Raw genomic sequence first — 19,770 nt, forward strand, 5'->3', positions numbered from 1 at the left:
AAATCTAAAGGATTAATGCATTTTTTCATCTCTTGACTAACTAAAAAAATAGTTTTAAGAGCTTCTATTAAAAAATACTTATTATTTATTCTTGGATCAAATTAATTTGTATACTTTTCGTCTCTAACTTAACCGTCATTAAAAGAGGCATTAAACTTGCCTCGTCAGCACTATTACGTCACATTTATTATCTTTGTCATCATTGTCACATAACCCCATATATATATATATATATATATATATAACACCCAACCATAACAGCCGCCGCAGCTGGGCTCCCCGACCGCGGCTATGGGGAGGCTGGGTTCCCCGACCCAGGTCCGGGAACCCGACGGTTATTTGGCAAATACAATCAGTTGTTTGGCAACATCCCGCCTCTTCAAACTACCCCCCTTTCCCTCGGATTTTCTGCATCCCATGACCATGTTTCCCTGCCCAGTCACAAACTGCCCCAGCGCCCATGGCCATCTTTTTAAGCACAATACGTAATCATGGTTAGATTTTTGTGTTGTATATATATACATACTTGCTAATGAATATAAGAATCCGTAAGAATTAATATTTTTGTGTTGCTAATGAATACATATATGTATATACATACATATACATATATTTATTAGAGTGATTTTTTTAATTTGAGGGTGAATCATCTGCCGAATATAAGAATTCACAAGAATTAATATGGTCCAATTTTAATTGTTTAGAGGAGTTGGATAATGGGACATAACTGTGCGTTGATTATTGTTCAAATTAAGGGAATTGGTGGTTTGAAAATAGAGAAGACATACGAGGCAGTGATCGCTGGGGGTCGGGGAAACTTGGGCTCCCCGACTCCCAACGGTCGGGGAACGGCCTTGGTCCCCGACCCCCAATAGTCGATGGCCATGGCCCCCGGTGGGGGACCCCAGCTGCCTGACCGCTGGGTTCTCTAACCTAGCCAGGGCTGGGTCGGGGAACCCAGCTGTGGTGGCTGTCATGTCTGGGTGTTTTGTGTGTATATATATATATATATATGTGGTGATGTGGCAATAATGACAAGAATAATAAGTGTGATGTGACAGTGCTAACGAGGCAAGTTTAATGTCTCTTTTAATACTGTTAAGTTAGAGACAAAAAGTGTATAAATTAATTTGATTCAGGAATGAATAATGAGCACTTTTTAGTAAAAATCCTTAAAGTCATTTTTTTTATTAGTCCAAAGACCAAAAAATACATTAAGCCTAAATCTAAATCAAGATAACTCATATTTGTCCAACAATTCTTATTCAACTCAATCCTAGACTCACGAACTTAGGGACAATTAGCTAATTCTCCACAACATGAGTATGACCTCAAACATTATTATTATGTCCTTTAAATTTTCTTAAACTCTTAGCTGATTTAAGCATCGAAGTGGCATTATCTTGACTGAGCTTTGGGATAGCTATTACTGTTTTGTTAACACGAGTATTCGCAATCTAAATTGTAATCTTGTCTAAATTCTATAACTTCAATTGTTGGCTAATCTCTACATCATAAAATGTCTTTGCTTTGGAGCTTTTTCACCTTTCTATCAACAATGGCAACATGTTACTCCTGATATATTAAAAAGGCACATTTCTATCACAAAAGAACATTCTAATTTTGTTACAAATTCTCTTGATTTTGACCTCTTAGACAATGGTTGTATCACTCATAACGATTTGTCAATTGGGAGGTATGATGGGAGATTTTCATATCTTTCATTACCTCCCTCAATTAATTCACAAGTTCCTCGGAGTGTTTACTGAACTAGCAAGCGCAGTAGATTGCGTACCAAACATTTTGAAATGCACACATCTCTTACAAGTACAATTAATTATTTTGTATTCTCAAAGAAACAATCGACAGAAATGTGTAGAAAAATAACAAAAATTTGATGAAAACCAATTAGAAATATAAAGAAGAAACAGTGTTGTATATAGCAACCGCTCTCCCTCTTCTTTGTTTTAGTTTTGTCACTATTGCTGCTGCTGTTGCTGTAAGTTAATCAATTTAAAGTATGCACCATTCTGGTTCTCTACAAGAGTTGAATGAGTTCCTCGCTCTACTATCCTCCCATCCTGCAAAACCGATATCTGGTCTGCATTTTTAATGGTGGAAAGCCTGTGTGCCACCATCACCGTGGTTCGGCTCTTCATCAACCGGTCCAGTGCTTGCTGCACCACCCGCTCTGACTCCACGTCCAGCGCGCTGGTGGCTTCATCGAGCAGCAGGATTGCCGGGTTTTTCAGTATAGCCCGGGCTATGGCAACCCTTTGCTTCTGGCCACCAGACAACTGCACGCCTCGCTCTCCAACTTTCGTCGAGTATCCCTCAGGCAGTGCGCTGATGAAGCTATGAGCGTTCGCTAGCTTGGCTGCTTCAATCACTTCCCCTTCTGAAGCTCCTTCTTTCCCATATAGTATGTTTTCGTAGATTGAAGTGGCAAACAGAGCTGGCTCTTGTTGGACTAGGCCAATGTGCTTCCTCAGAGATTTTAGCTTCAGTTTCTTCACATCTTTCCCTGTAAGATTCGACTAATAACAATCAAAACCACTTCTCAAACTTGTATTCAATCGCTATAAGTCAGTAAACCTCACCGTCAATCATCACTTTCCCGGCTGTTGGGTCGTAGAATCGCAGTATAAGAGAGAGCACCGAGCTCTTTCCAGAGCCACTCTGCCCCACAAGAGCCATGCTCTTGCCTGCCTGCACTTTTAGATCAAAGTCCTTGAAGATTAGAACATCAGGCCTGGAAGGATAGCTAAAATCAACATCTGTCAACTCAATTATGCCCTCCACTCTCGTTAGCTCCTCCCCAACATCGCCCGTAACCTGTGTTTTCCTGTCAAGTACCTCAAACACTGATGCCGCCATTTGGTTCCCTTTTAGAAGGTCCGGTGCCATTGCCAAAGTCTCGCCCATGGCCAATGCCGTCACGATCAGAACCATGAATGTTTTCATGACAGATTTAAAGCCAGAAAGCCCCTTCCCCATCAAAACAGAGCCATACCATAGAGCCAAACCATAGGATGAGAAGATGAAGAACTGAGACACTCCATAGAATATGCCAGCAATTTGACCACGAGTGAATGAACGCCTGGAGGGCTCAACTAGCTCTCCGGCATAAAGGTTGAGGACCTTTTCTTCGGAGCAGAATGCAGCCACCGTGCGGATGTTACTCACAGCCTCACCGGCTAACATGTTAGCTTTTAGATATGCCTTACTCAAGTCGCCGCCGTAGCCTTTCATGAATATTTTCTGAAACAGGGAAAGGAAGCTAATTATAGAACAATTTGGATGTTAGTTATAGTCTAAACTTAATATTTGGAGAAGAAGTGAACCTCACTAATGTGGCCACTGATGATCAACGGATATGTGGCGATGACAACAAGTGTGAGCCTCCAGTTCAAGATGAAGGAGATGATGAAAGAAGTAACAACCAAACCGACATTCTGCAGCAGAATTGTAGCGCGATCGACAACTATAGTTTTCAACAAAGTGGCGTCACACTCTAGACGCGACGCAAGCATGGAGCTCGTGTTGTTCATGTCATCAAACCATCCAATCTCGTTTCTCAGAATGGCTGCAACCGATTACAGAAGGAAGCATGAGGAAGAAAATTCTGAAAATCTGGAGAAGGGGCTAACTTCTTAACGGTACTGGAACATAATTAACGGTTCTAGTTGCCATTACTTACCATAAAACATCATTTCTCGTACGCGAAGAGTGAGCCGCTCGCCCATTATTCCAAAAGAGAGATGAGTGACGGCATGAACAATGACACAGATAACGGAGGCGCAACAGAAAAGGAAAGCTATCTTCTTGACTTCGCGACACGTTGTTTCCCAGTCCATGTAATATGATACAAGAGCCTGAGTAAAACCAACAGCAAAAAGAGGAAACTGGGCACCGGCGATAAGTGCACAAATTGTTCCAGAAACCCCATAGATCCAGTCAGGCCTGACCATGGAATACAATCTTCGGCTAGATACGTATGGCTTAGCAGTCTCGGCCCCGTCAGCTCCAATTCGACCAACGGATACTTTATCAGAATGAAAACTTGCACTGTGGCTTGCTGTGCGGGACAATTCACGAGAATACTTAAAGCTACAAGAACCAAAAAGGGGTACATATTAGGCATTTTGCAAGAAAAGACACACTGATCTATTTCTGATGGAGGAATATCATAAATATTATATTTGGATGGACATCCATTACAACTCTGGGATTAATGTTGGTGTTTTTGCTAAGTAATTTCATCAGATGCATTTAACAGAGGGGCCAGAGGATTTTGGACAACATATGGCTTTATAGACATGAATATGTGTTGTGGGGCTCCTCAAATTCCAAATGAAAAAGGAATTAATAGAATCACAGAGAGTAGGAATAGAAAATAGGGAGGTGGCTTCCTCTTATAAATAGGTTTTATACTACTTAATTTATTTTATCATCTTTGAGAGAGAGACACATCATTCTAGAGAGGGACTTAGGTAACAAAGAGGTGTACTCGGGTGTAAGGGTGGTGTGTGAAAGGGAGGGTTTTGTTAAGTTCGTCCATCAAAACTTGTAATTCTTGATGAATCTAATAAAACATCCCATAGAGTTTAGGACCATGGAAGTAAACTTGTTGTGAAGCTGGACCACTTAAAATCTTGTGTTTGTTTTTGTTGTGTGATTGATTAATTACACTTCTGTTTTCCCAACAAGTGGTATCAAATTTGAGTTTGTGATTTGGAGAATGTGTTGCAGTTTTTTCATAGGAAGAACGATTGCTTCAACGATCGAAGTTCCTCAATCATTTCCCTAGGGTAAAAAACATTTGTAGACCAAATTTTTTGCATATCAGACTATTGGATAAGGAGATATTGCCAAGAGGAGTTTTCTGGAAAATCTATCTATTCGCCATCGTTGGAGTAAGATCAGACCAATCAGACAGCAGATTCAAATTCATTAGGTTTGATTCTAGTAGTATGCAAAGTTTTAGGTTAATCAAACGGTCCAATTGTGAGATATTGCCGTTTGAATTTGGAATGTTCTCACCCGTTAAATTCAATTGCTAGGGGAAGGAGACAGCCTGCTAACATCATCCCTAGACACATCATCATCTAGTCAGCAAACAAGTCACCAGTCAAGTCAACTAGTTAGAGGTCAAATTGCCATGTCATCAATCAAACGCCACATTAGCAGAAAATGTCAAATAGCCCTTCCCCTAAATTTTGACGTGCTGCTTCTAATTTTGACATGTTTTTTTTTTATCAAATTCAGCTTTTATTGTGGTGTTTTGAACAAAGGAAGGAGTTTTCAAGTACCATGGGAAGAAAATTTGAGATTTCACTAACTGATGGGAAGCTAAATTTCAAATTGTGGTAGAGCACCATCCAAGATATGTTGGTTCAACAAGGTCAACCAGGTTATGATGTTGCTTTAGAGGATGACAGACTGAAAGAAATGAAGGAGTCTAATTGGACAATGATATAGAAGAAGGCTGCGAATACAATTGGTTTGGGTCTTAATCCTAAGATTAAGTATAGTGTGTTGAATACCACACTAAATGCATTATGGTACAAGCTCGAGAGTATCTATGCATCAAAGTCTTTGACCAAGGAGGAATTGTATTCTTTAGAGATGGATCAAGGAGGTAATCTCCATGATGGCACATGAATTTGTTCAACCAGCTAGTTTGTTAATTGTTGAATGTAGGTGAGATGTTGAAGGATGAAGAAAGCACTACCCTTATTATCCTTACTGCCCACTTCATACAAATTACAATTCCTTGATATAGATGTTGATGGTGGGTAGAACTACTTTGAAGCTGGGTGAGGTAACTGCCATCTTAAAGGAGAATGAAAAATGATGATAAGGTGTGATCGTTTGTTTATAGAAGATCATGCATTAGCTCCAGAGAGTTCTGGGAGAGGGAGGACTCAATCAAAGGTTGGCTTAAGAGGAAGATTAAAATCTCAACTGAGAGACACTAAAAGAGATATGAGCAATGTAGAGTGCTACTGTTGTAACCATTTAGGCCATATTCCAGACCATTATTAGAAATTAAAGGAAGACTTCAAGAGTTTGAAATTGTTACAAGAGAAGGTGAAGGGCAATGCAAAGACTGAGGATGAAGATGAGAATAATGTAATCATTAGTGAAGATGGAGACTTCTATTTAGCAAAAAAATGCTAACACTAATGATGTTGTTAATGATTCTATTGAGAATAATTCAAGATGGGTATTGGATTCTACTACTTCTATACAATTATGTAATGAACAATGTTTATTTGAGACTTTACACACCAATGAAGATTTTGGCTCTATTAATGTGAAACAATCAAAAGTTGAAGATTGAGGGCATGGCAAGTGTTTGCCTAAAACTCCACAATGATAAAGTCATGACATTCTACAGCGTGCCTAAAACTCCACAATGATAAAGTCATGACATTCTACAGCGTGTGGCACATACCTACGAGGAGTGTCAATATTGTTTCATTGTGTGAGTTGACATTGCATGATTACAAGTATGTTGGAGTTGGAAAATGGTGCAAAGTATATAAAGGTAACAGCTTGATTCTTCATGGAAAAAGAGATAGGAATAATATTTGCTACTTGGATGGCAACCATGTGCAAGGAACCCAAGGGTGACGAGATTAACAAAGTGAAGAAGAAGGTTTCTGTTAAAGTTTTTCCTAGAGAGTAGACTTAAGATTCGGATATGAGAAAGAGGTCAAGAAATGAGCTTTAAAAGGGTTGTCTTAAAAGCTGTTAATGTAACGGTAACTATGAGTTGGGTTAGTTAGGAAGTTATATTGTAATTTTTGCCCCTATGGTTTATAAATAGAGGGTTGAGGGAGTTTTTTTCTCATGATATCTTTCATTTTGTATCTCAAGTGATTTTGTATTGGTAGAGAGGAAAGTCAAAATACTTTGTAATCTCTGTGAGGATAGCTCAATTCATAGAGATGTGATTGCGGTACAGGTGTAATTGTTTTCTTATTCAAGATAGTGAAAGAAAACCCCATACAATCTGGACGTAGGTTCTCTTTTAAGGAGTTTCAAACTAGGATAAATCTCGGTGTTCCTTTGTGAGTGTGTGATCTTGTTTCTATTATTTTATTCTTGTTCTGGTGTTCATCTTTTACGTGCGAGGGAATTCTGTCTTTCTTGAGGGTTGAATAGCGAGGGAATTTTGTCTTTCCATCAGCTTTTGGTAGATCTCAAATGTTGAATCTACAAGTTTTGCATCATATTTTTAGCTAGGGTTTGTAGTTATTGCTAGCGTCGTCACCATTGCTGCCGTCATTCGACCGTCTCCTCTTCCGTAACCGTCAACTGATGTCGCCTCTGCATCAATCCTCCTCATTCATTTGGGTTTTCCTCTCTATCGAATGCATCTGTTTCTTGTTCGACTACAGTTGTAACCTCGCTATCGTGGTCAATCAACGACCCATTCAGCTTCCTATATCTACCTTCATTGACGATGACCCTCGTTACCGTCGTCATTGTTATCTTTTCTGATTGCCTTTACTCCTTGATTGATCGACAACCGCCTCCTTGTTCCATCACAGATCGGCCCTTGGCCTCATCTCTTGCCATCGACTTCACCAGCCACTTAGTCCTGGCCATCGACTGCCTAGTAGGCCTCATTCCTTATCGCCATCGACTTATGCATCCTTGCAACTTTCGCCATTAAAGAAGTTTCAACTTTCGCCTTGCAACTTCCGCCTCCTTGTTCCAACTTGACTCGCCAAGTTTGACCCACTTTAAATGTGATTAGCCTAGAGCTAACCCATTAGACCATTAATGGAGTAATTTTTAGCATAGATAGATTTAGATGATACATTTTTGGGCTTTGAAAAAATGCCACAATCATGGAGTATTGAAGAAAAATAATATAAGGATCATAACGCCTTATCTCAAATACATTTACATTTATCGAATCAAATTTTACATAATATTTTGAAAGAAAAAATTGTTGTCACTCTATGGTTGAAACTGAAATAGCTGTGTATGATGAAAATTTTGACTAGTAAGTTGCATCTAAAGCAACGACTATATTCTCATTGAATGGAAAAAGATATGTTTATTAAAAGCCATTTAACAACTTTGAAGAAATTGTTTTTTTATTTAGAAAGCATGGAGGTTAAATATGATGATAAGGATTTGGGTTTAATTTTGTTATGTTCTCTATCGACCTTGTATTCAATTTTAGAGAAATCATATTTTATAGTTGTAACACTCTCACCCTAAATGAAGTTTATGGTGTTTTGTTATCAAAAGAGAAAATTGATAAACGATTATTGAGAAATTCTAAAAATAAGGAAGAGGGTCTATTGTTTAAAGGGAGAACACATAATAGAAATTTTGGTGGTAAAGGGAAAAGTAAATCTAAGTTTAGAAACAAATAAAAAATATGTAATTATTGTAAGAATAAATGCACATGTAAAAAGTGTATTATAAACTGCAAAACAAACTTAAGAGATAAGAATCTGACCAGAAAGTAAAACAATCATAAACTTTAAGTGAAACCAATGTTGTTAAAGATAACAACAATAATGGGGAACTTATGGTAGTAACTAATGAAATTCACAAGCATAATAAAGATTGGATCCTTAACACAACATGTACGTTTCATATGTCTCCTAATAGAGATTGGTTTTTGACATATAAAATTGACTTCTGGTGATATGTTGATGGGTAATAATTCTTCTTGTAAAAGTATTAGCATTGGAACAGTTAAAATTAAGGTGTTTAATGGCATTGTTAGAACTTTAACTGATATCAAACATATTCTCAATTTCAAAAGAAATCTTATTTCATTGAGCACTATTGATTTAAATGGGTACAAATTTCTCAAGGTGCTCTTATTGTGATAAAAGGTAAAAAGTAGTGTGATAGATTATATGTTCTACAGGGCTCTACTATTATAGGTGATGCTGATCTTTCACGCAATTGTGGCATATACGTCTTAGACATATGAGTAAAATAGGCATGGATGAATTGAGCAAAAAAAGACTTCTTGAAGGGCAAAGTACTAGAAACTGAAGTTCTGTGAGCATTAATTATTAAAGATAACAGTAATAATGGGGAACTTATGGTAGTAACTAATGAAATTCACAAGCCTAATAAAGATTAGATCCTTGACACAGCATGCACGTTTCATATGTCTCTCAATAGGGATTGGTTTTCGACATATAAAATTTACTTCTGGTGATGTGTTGATGGAAAATAATTCTTCTCGTAAAATTACTGGTATTGGAACAATTAAAATTAAGGTGTTTAATGGCATTGTTAGAATCTTAACTGGTGTCAAATATATTCTCGATCTCAAAAGAAATCTTATTTCATTGAGTACTCTTGATTTAAATGGGTACAAATTTCTCAAGGTGTTCTTGTTGTGATAAAAGGTAAAAAGTAGTATGGTAGATTATATGTTCTACATGGCTCTATTGTTACAGGTGCTGCTGATCTTTCTACTTCTTCTTTATCTAATATTGATATCACTCAATTTTGGTATATATATTTTAGACATATGAGTGAAATAGGTATGAATGAATTAAGCAAAAAATGACTTCTTGAAGGGCAGAGTACTAGAAAACTGAAATTATGTGAGCATTGAGTGTTTCATAAGCAAAAATGAGTCAGATTTAATAAAGGCATTCATAACACGAAAGGAATACTAGACTATGTTCATTATGATCTTTAGGATCCTGCTAGAGTACCCTCTAAAAGTGGTGTCAGACATATGCTGGCTTTTATCAATGATTTTTTTATGAAAGTCTAAGTATTCTTTTTGAAATAAAATATTGATGTTTTATGTTACTTTCAAAAAGTGAAACACTATGATTGAGAAACAAATCGAAAGATAGATTAAGCGTCTCTGTACTAATGATGGTTTAGAATTTTGTTTATATAAATTTAATGATTTCTGCAGAAAAGAATGAATTCTAAGGCATTTAATAGTACACCACAACAAAATGGTGTAACCGAGTGGATGAACAGAAGCTTGATGGAAAATGCATAGTATATGTTCTCTAATTCCAATTTATGTAAGTCATTTTGGGTTGAGCCTGCAAACACGACATGTTTTCTAGTTAATCGGTCTCTTTTATTTGCTATTGATAAGAAAACTCCAGAAGAGGTTGTTAGATATGAGCCATGAAGACCGATTCTAGTGACACAAAGTGACTCGATCTTGTAATTCTTTAAATATTATTTAAATGACAAGTTTATGTTTTTATTTAAATTGTAATATGGTTTAAATTATAAAATATATATCCATTAGTATAATAAGGAGTGGATACCATTCTTAAGAGTTAAGAATACGAGTTATGGATAATCCACAATTTGTTATACTATAAACAAGTTCCTAGCCTTAAAATTCCTAATCTGAATAATAGCAACTCATAAAGACCAGGACATCATCTTCTTCCTTATTCAGTATGAGATACTGAAACATAAGGTTGGTGAGTCTCGTGCCATTATGTATGAGATATAGAAGAAAGATGAGTAGGTGCTTATTACAAGAACGAGTTCACTGAATGAGACTGTTAACATTAAATCATATGGGTTATTTCTCACAGGTCAATGATTCAATGTTAGTTGTGATTATGCAACTAGTCCTTAGACATGAGATGACATGGATATCTATGTATTGGTGGATTAGGATATCAACGATATTATGTGGTTGTTCTAATCAAGAATAATTATACGTCTCTATGTGTCTGATTCAGTGATACATCAGGTATATGTGTATCAGATATGGAATCTATCACCTCGAGATTTATGAGAAAATATCCTATGCGATCCAGTAATCACTTGACAATAAATCCTTGGCTAAGGTAATATTACGATGGAATTTATTCCATAAGGATTGTGTCATAATTAGTCAAGATTGATTTTGGATTTGGTCATATGACGAGATTAAGAGATTCGACATGCTGACTATGATCTCATATCTTGTCGGGATATAGGATGATAGAATGACTGTATTGCATGGTAACGTAGTAAAATGTTCATAATATCCGTTTCACAATAAATTGGGTAATAATGATATATTGCTAGATGTTACTCATGATTTATAAGAATTAATCATTGATTATTTTCATTACTAATTTATTTGTGAACCCAAAAAGTTCCACCCAAAAGAAATCACTTTCAAAGAGAAGATAAATAAATTAGCAATTTCATAATTACTAATTATAGTGTATTTATTTATTAGATAAATAAAAATAATTAAATAATTATATTATGAATATAATTATTTAATCATTTAATTGGATTGGGCATTTTGCTAACACATTGGGCTTGGTCCAATGGTACTATTGGATTCAAATAAATACCATTAGATTGGGTTTGGCCCAATAGCATTAAATGGAATGAGCTTGAGAAGCCCAACCCATTTAATGAGTAGGGTTAATGAAACTCTATATAAAAGCTCTCTTGACTCTTCATTTAATCTACTTGAAACATTTTGAGTGTTGAGAGAGTTTTAAGGAATTGTGTGTGAATCCAAGGAAGTGAGTTAGAAATTTTGAGAAAAATTTCTTCCATTTCCATTTCTCTTGATATTTTTGGATAGAAGTGGTTTCGGGTGGACCAACTCAGCATCTTACACTTGGAGGATTATATGGAGGGAAATCTAACGGTGAAATCGGATTTCATCAAAAAGGTAACCTTTCATTTTTGCTTTCAATTCCTAAATCACAATTTCTGAAAAACGGCATACATGCAAACTTAATTTTAATTCTACTACGCATATGATGAGATCTATGTAATCCCAACAGAGGTTAGTCTGGTACTCATACAAATTATTCTAATTTGAAAATTTTTGGATTTCTTGCATTTGTTCATGTTGATGATGGAAAACTAGAACTAATAACGATGTCTCTTCCTTGGTTATAAATTTGGTATTAAGGCTTATAAGTTATGAGATTTAGAAGCATCTAAAGTTGTTAGTAAATATGTTATTTTTGATGAAATTGTTATACTTCGTGGTTTATTTGTAAAAGAAACTAACCCTATAAGTTGCCAAAGTTCTAACATTCAACTAGAGGTTAAAATTGATAAGAATCATGCATCTAAATCGTCGTCTCAGATTAAGTCAAGCCCTGAGTTAAGCTAGAAAGAATGTGTCGGTCCATCAGAATATTGTATTGCTAAGAATAGATCCAGAAGAAATATCAGACCTCTTCAAATGTATGCTAAAATAAATCTTGTTTCCTATGCTTTGAGTGTAGTTGAAGATATTGACTTCAGTGAAGAGTCTTCCACTTGTTTTAAAGCAGTTAATCGTGCTAAGTCTAGGAGTTAGATTGCAACAATGCAAAAAGAGATGAAATCCTTACACAAAAATGATACTTGAAAATTAATGAAACTACCGAAGGATAAGAAAGCAATTCAATGCAAATGGATATTTAAGAAAAAAGAAGATACATCAGGAGTTGAAAAATCAAGGTACAAAGCCAAACTTGTAGCGAAAGAGTACAACTAGATTCCAAGTGTGGACTTCACAAATGAATTTTGCCTATTTGTGAAATACAGCTCAATCCGAGCATTACTTGGTATTATAACTATTTAAGATCTTGAACTTGAACAGTTGGATGTTAAGACATCTTTCTTACATGGGGAACTTGACGAGGATATTTATATGCAGTAATTAGATGGGTTTGAAATTCCAAGTAAAAAAAACTATGTGTGTTTGTTAAAAAAGTCTATATATGGTCTAAAATAATCTTCTCACCAATGGTACAAAAGGTTTGACTCATTTATGATTAAGCACAATTTTAATAAATGCAATTATGACAGTTGTGTTTATTTTAAAAGGAACAAGAAATAAGTCCTTTATATATCTGCTTCTATATGTTGATGATATACTAGTAGTGTTGAAGGATAAATATGAAATAAGGAGATTGAAAACTCAGCTCAATAAAGAATTTGAAATGAAAAATTTGGAAGCAGCAAAGAAGATGCTTGGAATACAAATTTCAAGAGACAGAGGGGAAGGTATATTGTATCTAAGTCAAAAATGATACATTGAGAAAGTTCTGATTAAATTAAATACTCAAAAGACTAAACCTATAAGTACTCCATTGGTTGTACATTTTAAGCTTTTTTCTAGTTTGTCTCCTCAATCAGATGCTCAAATTGACAAAATGTCGAGAATTCCATATTTTAGTGCAATGGATTCTCATGTATACTATAGTTTGTACACACCCTAATCTAGCTTATATAGTGAGCGTGGTTAATAGATACATGACTAATCTTGGTAAAGAACATTGGAACACAGTTCAATAGATTCTTTGATATTTGCGTGGTACCGCTGGTGCTTATTTGCAGTTCAAAAACACTAGAGATAAAGTTATAGGGTTTTTTTATTCTGATTTTATAGGAGCTTCTAATAAGAGAATATCACTTATTGGGTATGTTTTCACCATTGGTGGTTGTGCTATTAGTTGGAATGTTATTTTACAGTCCACTGTTGTCCTGTTTACTATTGAAGCTGAATATATGGCAATTACTGACACTATTAAAGAAGTCATTTGGTTGACAGGGTTGATTGATGAAATTAGTAAGAATCTTCAAGATAGTACAGTTTACTGTGACAGTCAAAAGTGTTATTTTTCTTATTAAAAATCATATGTTTTATAAAAAAACAAAACACATTGATGTGAGATATTATTTTATTCAATATATTATTACTCTTGATGAAGTTACTATGAGAAAAATTAGCACCCATGATAATTTGTAGGTGTGCTGACCAAGTACTTGTCTATTACAAACTTCAAGTATTGTGTGGATTTGGTTAGTATTAATCATGGAGATTATTTCTCCATGATTTTGTTGGAAGAAAAAATTCTAGATAATTTCATATTTGAATTTTGTGTTAAGATAGAGATTTGTGATTATTGTGACTCAAAATCCAAACGCATTTGTGATTGAGATTTTTAATTTGATCGTGATTAAAATTTTGAATTTAATTGTGATTAAAATTTTAAATTCAATTTTGATTGAGAATTATCTCAACTGGAGAAATATTCTCTTGGCTCAATTTTTTATCATGATATAATTTTTAATATACATCTATAGATGAGTTTAGATTTATAAATAGGTGTCAAATGCCTTACAATTACCATGGCATATCACTTTTGTTGTAACTAATATCATTTTAGTGATATTTTATTCTTTTTACTTGTAATTTTTCTTAATTTTAGTTTTTCACATTAAATTTTTGTGTTCCATTGTGTAGTTGATGGTTTGTCTGTGATTTGTTTTTCATCTAAAATCATAACACCCCAACAATATGAAGCACAGAAAGGAAAACATTTATCCATTTCTATGGCATACGACAGCTACATAATAACATATATACCTGAGTTGCCGTCCCGCGGTAGGTCCAAGATGCAATGAAGCTGTTTCTTGGAGTTGAACAAGCGATGCATAGGTGCTATTTGGCCTTGTGATGAGCTCATCATGACTCCCGGTTTCAACTATCTTCCCATTTTGGACAACAGCTATTACATCTGCATTTCTAATGGTAGAAAGGCGATGCGCCACAACCACAGTTGTTCTTCCCACCATCACGCGATCAAGTGCCTCCTGCACACTCTTCTCGGACTCTGCATCAAGTGCACTTGTAGCTTCATCCAGCAGAAGAATCGAAGGATTCTTAACTATTGCCCGTGATATTGCAATTCTCTGCTTCTGTCCACCAGATAGCTGTATTCCCCTTTCACCCACCTGCACAACTTCCACTATTACTTTCTAGCTTTGCGTTTTAAATTTCCAGATTTCACAAGTGGATATTTGTGTTTGGTGCAGTGTTCTTAGTTTTCCTCGAGTGATGTTGAAGATGCATGTGTAACCGATGAGTTGCATCATCTATATTTTCATGAAAATCCAGTCGGCAAAATATTTGAAGATAAAGGTATTACAAGTTAGTTTTTGTTCAAGTTGCATTTGTTCATGATCAAACAGATATCTAATAGCTAGTTTCTTGAACCTGGGTTTCAAATCTATCAGGAAGGCAGTTGATGAAAGTGATCGCCTCTGAAAGTTTTGCAGCGCGCGTAATCTCTTCGACAGTGGCATCGTCTTTCCCATAGAGTATGTTTTCTCGGATGGTTGTAGCAAACAGTGCAGGCTCTTGACTAACCAACCCAATCTGTTGTCTCAGCCACTTGAGGTCAAGCTCCCGAGCATCAGCTCCATCTATTAGTATTTGACCAGATAGCGGTTCATAGAAGCGCTCAATCAAGGATATAACTGTGCTCTTTCCAGAGCCGCTTCCTCCCACAAGGGCTACAATCTTTCCAGAAGGTATGTCGAGACACAGATGATCGAATACTGTAACATCAGGACGCGATGGATAGCTAAAACGCACATTCATGAATTGGATATGGCCTTCGAGTTTTTCCAGTTTCCTGCCAGTTGTCGAGCTGGTTTTGCTTATGGTGTTTCTCTCTATCATCTCAAATATGGGATAAGCTGCCGCCTTTGCACGGACAAATGCAGAGATGTCTGGTGCAGCCTGTCCAAGTGACCTGAGAAACAGTACGTAGGAGCTTATTTTATTAATATTCTACACGAGAATAATGTAAAATGCTACTTGCGCTTTATTTTCTTTGTAATAAGGTTATAGAGCGTTTGGACATGCGAGCAGTCTTAGAAAGACGTCCTAGGAGGGAGTATCCATGCTAGATAGTAGAAAGACTTACAGGCCAGCTATGACAACATTGAGCATGGTAGTGAAGGATTCTCCTCCATTGGCAATGTGCTTGTGGACAACGATGCTGGTGAACCAAACAAGCAAAGACCACGAAAGGAAAAGAACACAGTGCAAGGTGCCCAGTCCAAGACCTTTGGCTAGACCTGCTTTCCTGCCATACTTGTAAGTGTTCAAGAGGGCTGCTCTGTATGACCTCACTGCCCTTTCCTCTCCTGCAAATGCTTGAACAGTTCTTACATTCCCAATCACCTGGGAATTCCACAAATTCAGAGAGAAAAGAGACAGAAAATTAAAAATATATATATATATATATGCGCATGGACGCACTACAATTAATTTGGGCAATGATAATAGGAACACAATTTCTATGTAAATATTAATTGTATTGAGAAGGAAAACACCAACTATAATATATATAACTGCAAAGCTGATATTCACACATAATTTTTTACAAAATTTCTGCCAATATTTATTTTTTTCCCTTCAATTAATTTTAGATAGCAGTAACCTACATCTCGTTTCCTTGCTTAATAGTCATACAAATTCAATCAACCTTTCTGCCACATTACATGAGGACATCCAGAAAAGTTCGTTTTTCCGTTTATTATACGTCTCACTAGTATATCTCTTGTAATTTGTTCGGTAAATAAAACTATACCCATTAGAACCAAGTGGGATTGAACTCGAGATACTAGTGGTACCACCAATTCATAAGAATATAAATAGGGGAGGGGGAGAGAGAGAGAGAGAGAGAGAGAGAGAGAGAGACCTCTTGGGCAATTTCACCAGCCATGACATAAGATTTGCGGACTCTGACAATGAGACCAGTGGCGACATAGGCGTAGACGCCGCCGGCTACGGCAATTAAGGGCACAATAGAGAGGGTGACCAGACTGATCTGCCAAACCCTAACGAACCCAATAGCGAAGCCTGCTATGAACCTGCTGACGTAGTGCATGAAGTTCCCCACCTGCATATGCATGCCCCATCACCACCCACGTTATTCATTTCTATTCATCAATAATTTCATTCAACCCCCCCCCCCCCCCCCCCCCCCCGCTCTTTCAATATCATTTTACTTTCCGAATATATATAATCCTAGTAAACGTATTTGGATTTCTGTCACCCATTCAGAGTTGGGTTTCTTAAAATTCAGAGAATATGTGTTTAAATAGTGTGATATGTGTTGAATCATGAAAGCTTAATTTTGAAACATTTTGAGCGTGACAATGGTTTTATTTTTAGCCGAATCCTAAGGAAATCATTCCAGAAGAGAGAGAGAGAGAGAGAGACCTTTTCAATTGTGTTTCTATTCTCTTGTAAAGAAAAAAGACCCTTTGGATCAGAGAAGTTAAAAATAATAATAATAATTCCTGAGCAGTAGTTATGGATAGCATAGTGTTATAATCAAATAAGTTATCTTTCTCATATGATTTTGCAAGGGATTCGAGGAAATATTAATGCTAAAATTCATTTAACCATCCCAAAATTTATAATTTGATATATTTATCTCTCTTATAATGTTTTTAAACGATAATCTCTTTTGACATTATTTTTTGCAAAAGAAACTAGAATTTCATACCCAAAAAAAATAATCACAGTACCTTAATTAATATTAAATAATTACATAAAATTATATTATTAAATCAATTAAAAATAAAAATACTAAATTACCCTTAAGTAAAGAAAACTGGTGTTAATTGATGATTTGAGAGGGAAAAAAAAATCAATAACCATAATCAATCATAAACCCAAGAAAATGTGCAATTTATATTTAAAAAGTATAAAACTCAATCAATCGAGGGAAATCCGATTGATTTTTAAATTATAAAAGCACATTAATCTTCAATTTCTTTTTAAATGGTAGAAGCAAAGTAATATCCAAATAAATGAAGTTCTAATTGATTTGTCTTGTTTTTTTTCACAGTAAGTACGATTTTTAATTAAATTTTAAATATACAATATTCTTTGAATTTTTTTTGTTCTTTTCCTTAGTAAATACAATTTTGAATTCAATTTTCTAACACTATATTTGTCCTTCTAATTTTAAAAGTTGGAAACTACTTTACTTAGCAACCACAATGGTCAAAAATTGCTATAAACTACTTTTAGAGTGACGGATTGCATGTGTTTTAAGCAATCATAATATTTAAAAATATTCATTTATTATTTTCATTATTTTCTTAAAATCTTTTCTAAAATTTTTGAAAGCGAAAACAAGCAATTAAATAATACTATTTCTTATTTTTATTTTTAAAATTATAAAATTAAAGACAAAAAATTGACTAAACGAGCTCTAAGAAATTGTTTATATAAAAAGAACAAAAGCAAAATAATAGAAGTTTTATTCTTAAATTTTTCTTCTCAAATCATCAATTGGCAGCCACTTTTCTCCACTTAATGATAAAAGTTTCGTATTTTTATTTTTAATTGATTTGAAATAATAGAACTGTATGTAATTGTTCAAAATTTATTAGGAAATTATGATTATTTTATTTTTCATAGGTAAATCTATTTTTGTTCGATCAAAAAATAAAATCATGTCAAAGGAGATTTTTGGCTCAAAAATAAAAATATAGAAGAGCTGAAAGTGTCTCGATCGAATGGTATATAGATGAAGAAAGTTTTATGAGATTTCAACTCTCTGTGAAGGAAACAAAAACGAGTAGTCCAATTTCAATGGGCATAATTCATCCACCAAATGAGATGAGTTAATGAGCAGCGGAACCAACTCATTAAAATTCCAACTGTCCAACCAAAGACAGCCCAGAAATATTTATAGCCTTCCTTTACTTCTCAAACTCAACCTTAAATGCTGCCTGAACCCACTTACAACTCCCCATCCAAATCACTCACAGAAAAGATATTTGTCAGATTTGAATTATCCACACAAACCACAAACAAAAGAATTTAGAAGCAAGATTAATGGTACCTTCTCTGAAATGGCATCTTGAACCACGATAATGTCACCGGTAATTGCAGCGATCACCTCTCCGGTGGAAGCTTCGGTGTCGAAAAGGCTGATGTCCTGATTTAACATGGACTTCAGGTATGCCATCCTCATCTTTGCAGCTTGTCGTTCGCCGGTGTGCATCCAGCAACCCACCTCTACATATATATATATATATATATATCAACCAACTTTGTTAAATTATTAACAAAAGTAGCAAGAAATGAAATAGTATGTTCATGTATGTATATACCTGTCCATGATGAAAATAATATAGCCACACTGAGATATACGAAATCCAACGAGTACTGCAACACAAGAAGTGGTACAAAGAGCAATTATAACAAGATACCGGCGATTCTAGCAATAGGGATGAACATTATAACTAGACTAATTACAATTGAAATTTGCATATATATATATATATTTATATACACACCTTGGAGACTCTGTGAGCAGCTTGTCCAGGAAAGAGATAAGCCATGCCAATGACGTTTATTAGCTTGCCGAAGAAAATGAAGAACACCGGCACCGAAGCGCCGTGAATACAAGCGCCGACGGATCCCAGAAACATGAGAAAATAATCGTAGGTGTCGGCAAATGCAAAGAGCTTCATGAAGGGGACGTTTTTGGGCTTCTTGCTGCCCCCTTCCTTGGTCTTCGGATCATTTTCGGCGTTCCCGGGGGGATATTGGAGGCTCATTTTGGCCGGAAAACGAGAGGCGGAGGGGGCCGTGTGTGAACGCTGGAAGGGGTTCTGAAGGGTTGAACAGCTGTGAGTTAGGAATGCTCGTATATATATCTCGAGTAGACAGGTGAAGTAATGATTCAACGACCAACTAACTAAGCATATATTTGCATCTGCTCAAACTCAAGATTAATTTCAAATTCATCAGTCACCTCACTAATATTATTAGTTAATTATTTTATGTGTATATTTTAGGGGAAGGTTGTTTAAGAATAATTTTCAAGAAGTAACTAATAGATAGATCCGATTTGTGCAAAATCTTTTATTTTTTTATTAGCTTGGAATATTCTAGACTTCGCCCCAATAATTAATTCTCAAGAGATGCGGACTTTATCTCAACTCACACCTCTA

At 35.6% G+C, this 19,770-nt stretch overlaps 1 protein-coding gene across 1 annotated transcript; it reads right to left on the reverse strand.

The window, feature by feature from the left end:
* Nucleotides 1-1,893: 1,893 nt before the first annotated feature.
* On the reverse strand, nucleotides 1,894-19,450 carry LOC127786841 (ABC transporter B family member 2-like). Its single transcript, XM_052314534.1, has 11 exons — nucleotides 19,111-19,450; nucleotides 18,925-18,979; nucleotides 18,654-18,829; nucleotides 16,491-16,691; nucleotides 15,711-15,970; nucleotides 14,996-15,536; nucleotides 14,366-14,733; nucleotides 3,701-4,110; nucleotides 3,345-3,586; nucleotides 2,601-3,261; nucleotides 1,894-2,524 (listed from the first exon to the last, which is right to left on the reverse strand). Exons 1-11 carry the CDS (start codon nucleotides 19,372-19,374, stop codon nucleotides 1,980-1,982), a joined length of 3,723 nt encoding a protein of 1,240 aa, XP_052170494.1. The 5' UTR covers nucleotides 19,375-19,450; the 3' UTR covers nucleotides 1,894-1,979.
* Between the last annotated feature and the right edge of the window lie 320 nt (nucleotides 19,451-19,770).

Source organism: Diospyros lotus, chromosome 12 (assembly GCF_014633365.1).
Source record: "Diospyros lotus cultivar Yz01 chromosome 12, ASM1463336v1, whole genome shotgun sequence".
Lineage (NCBI taxonomy): Eukaryota > Viridiplantae > Streptophyta > Magnoliopsida > Ericales > Ebenaceae > Diospyros > Diospyros lotus.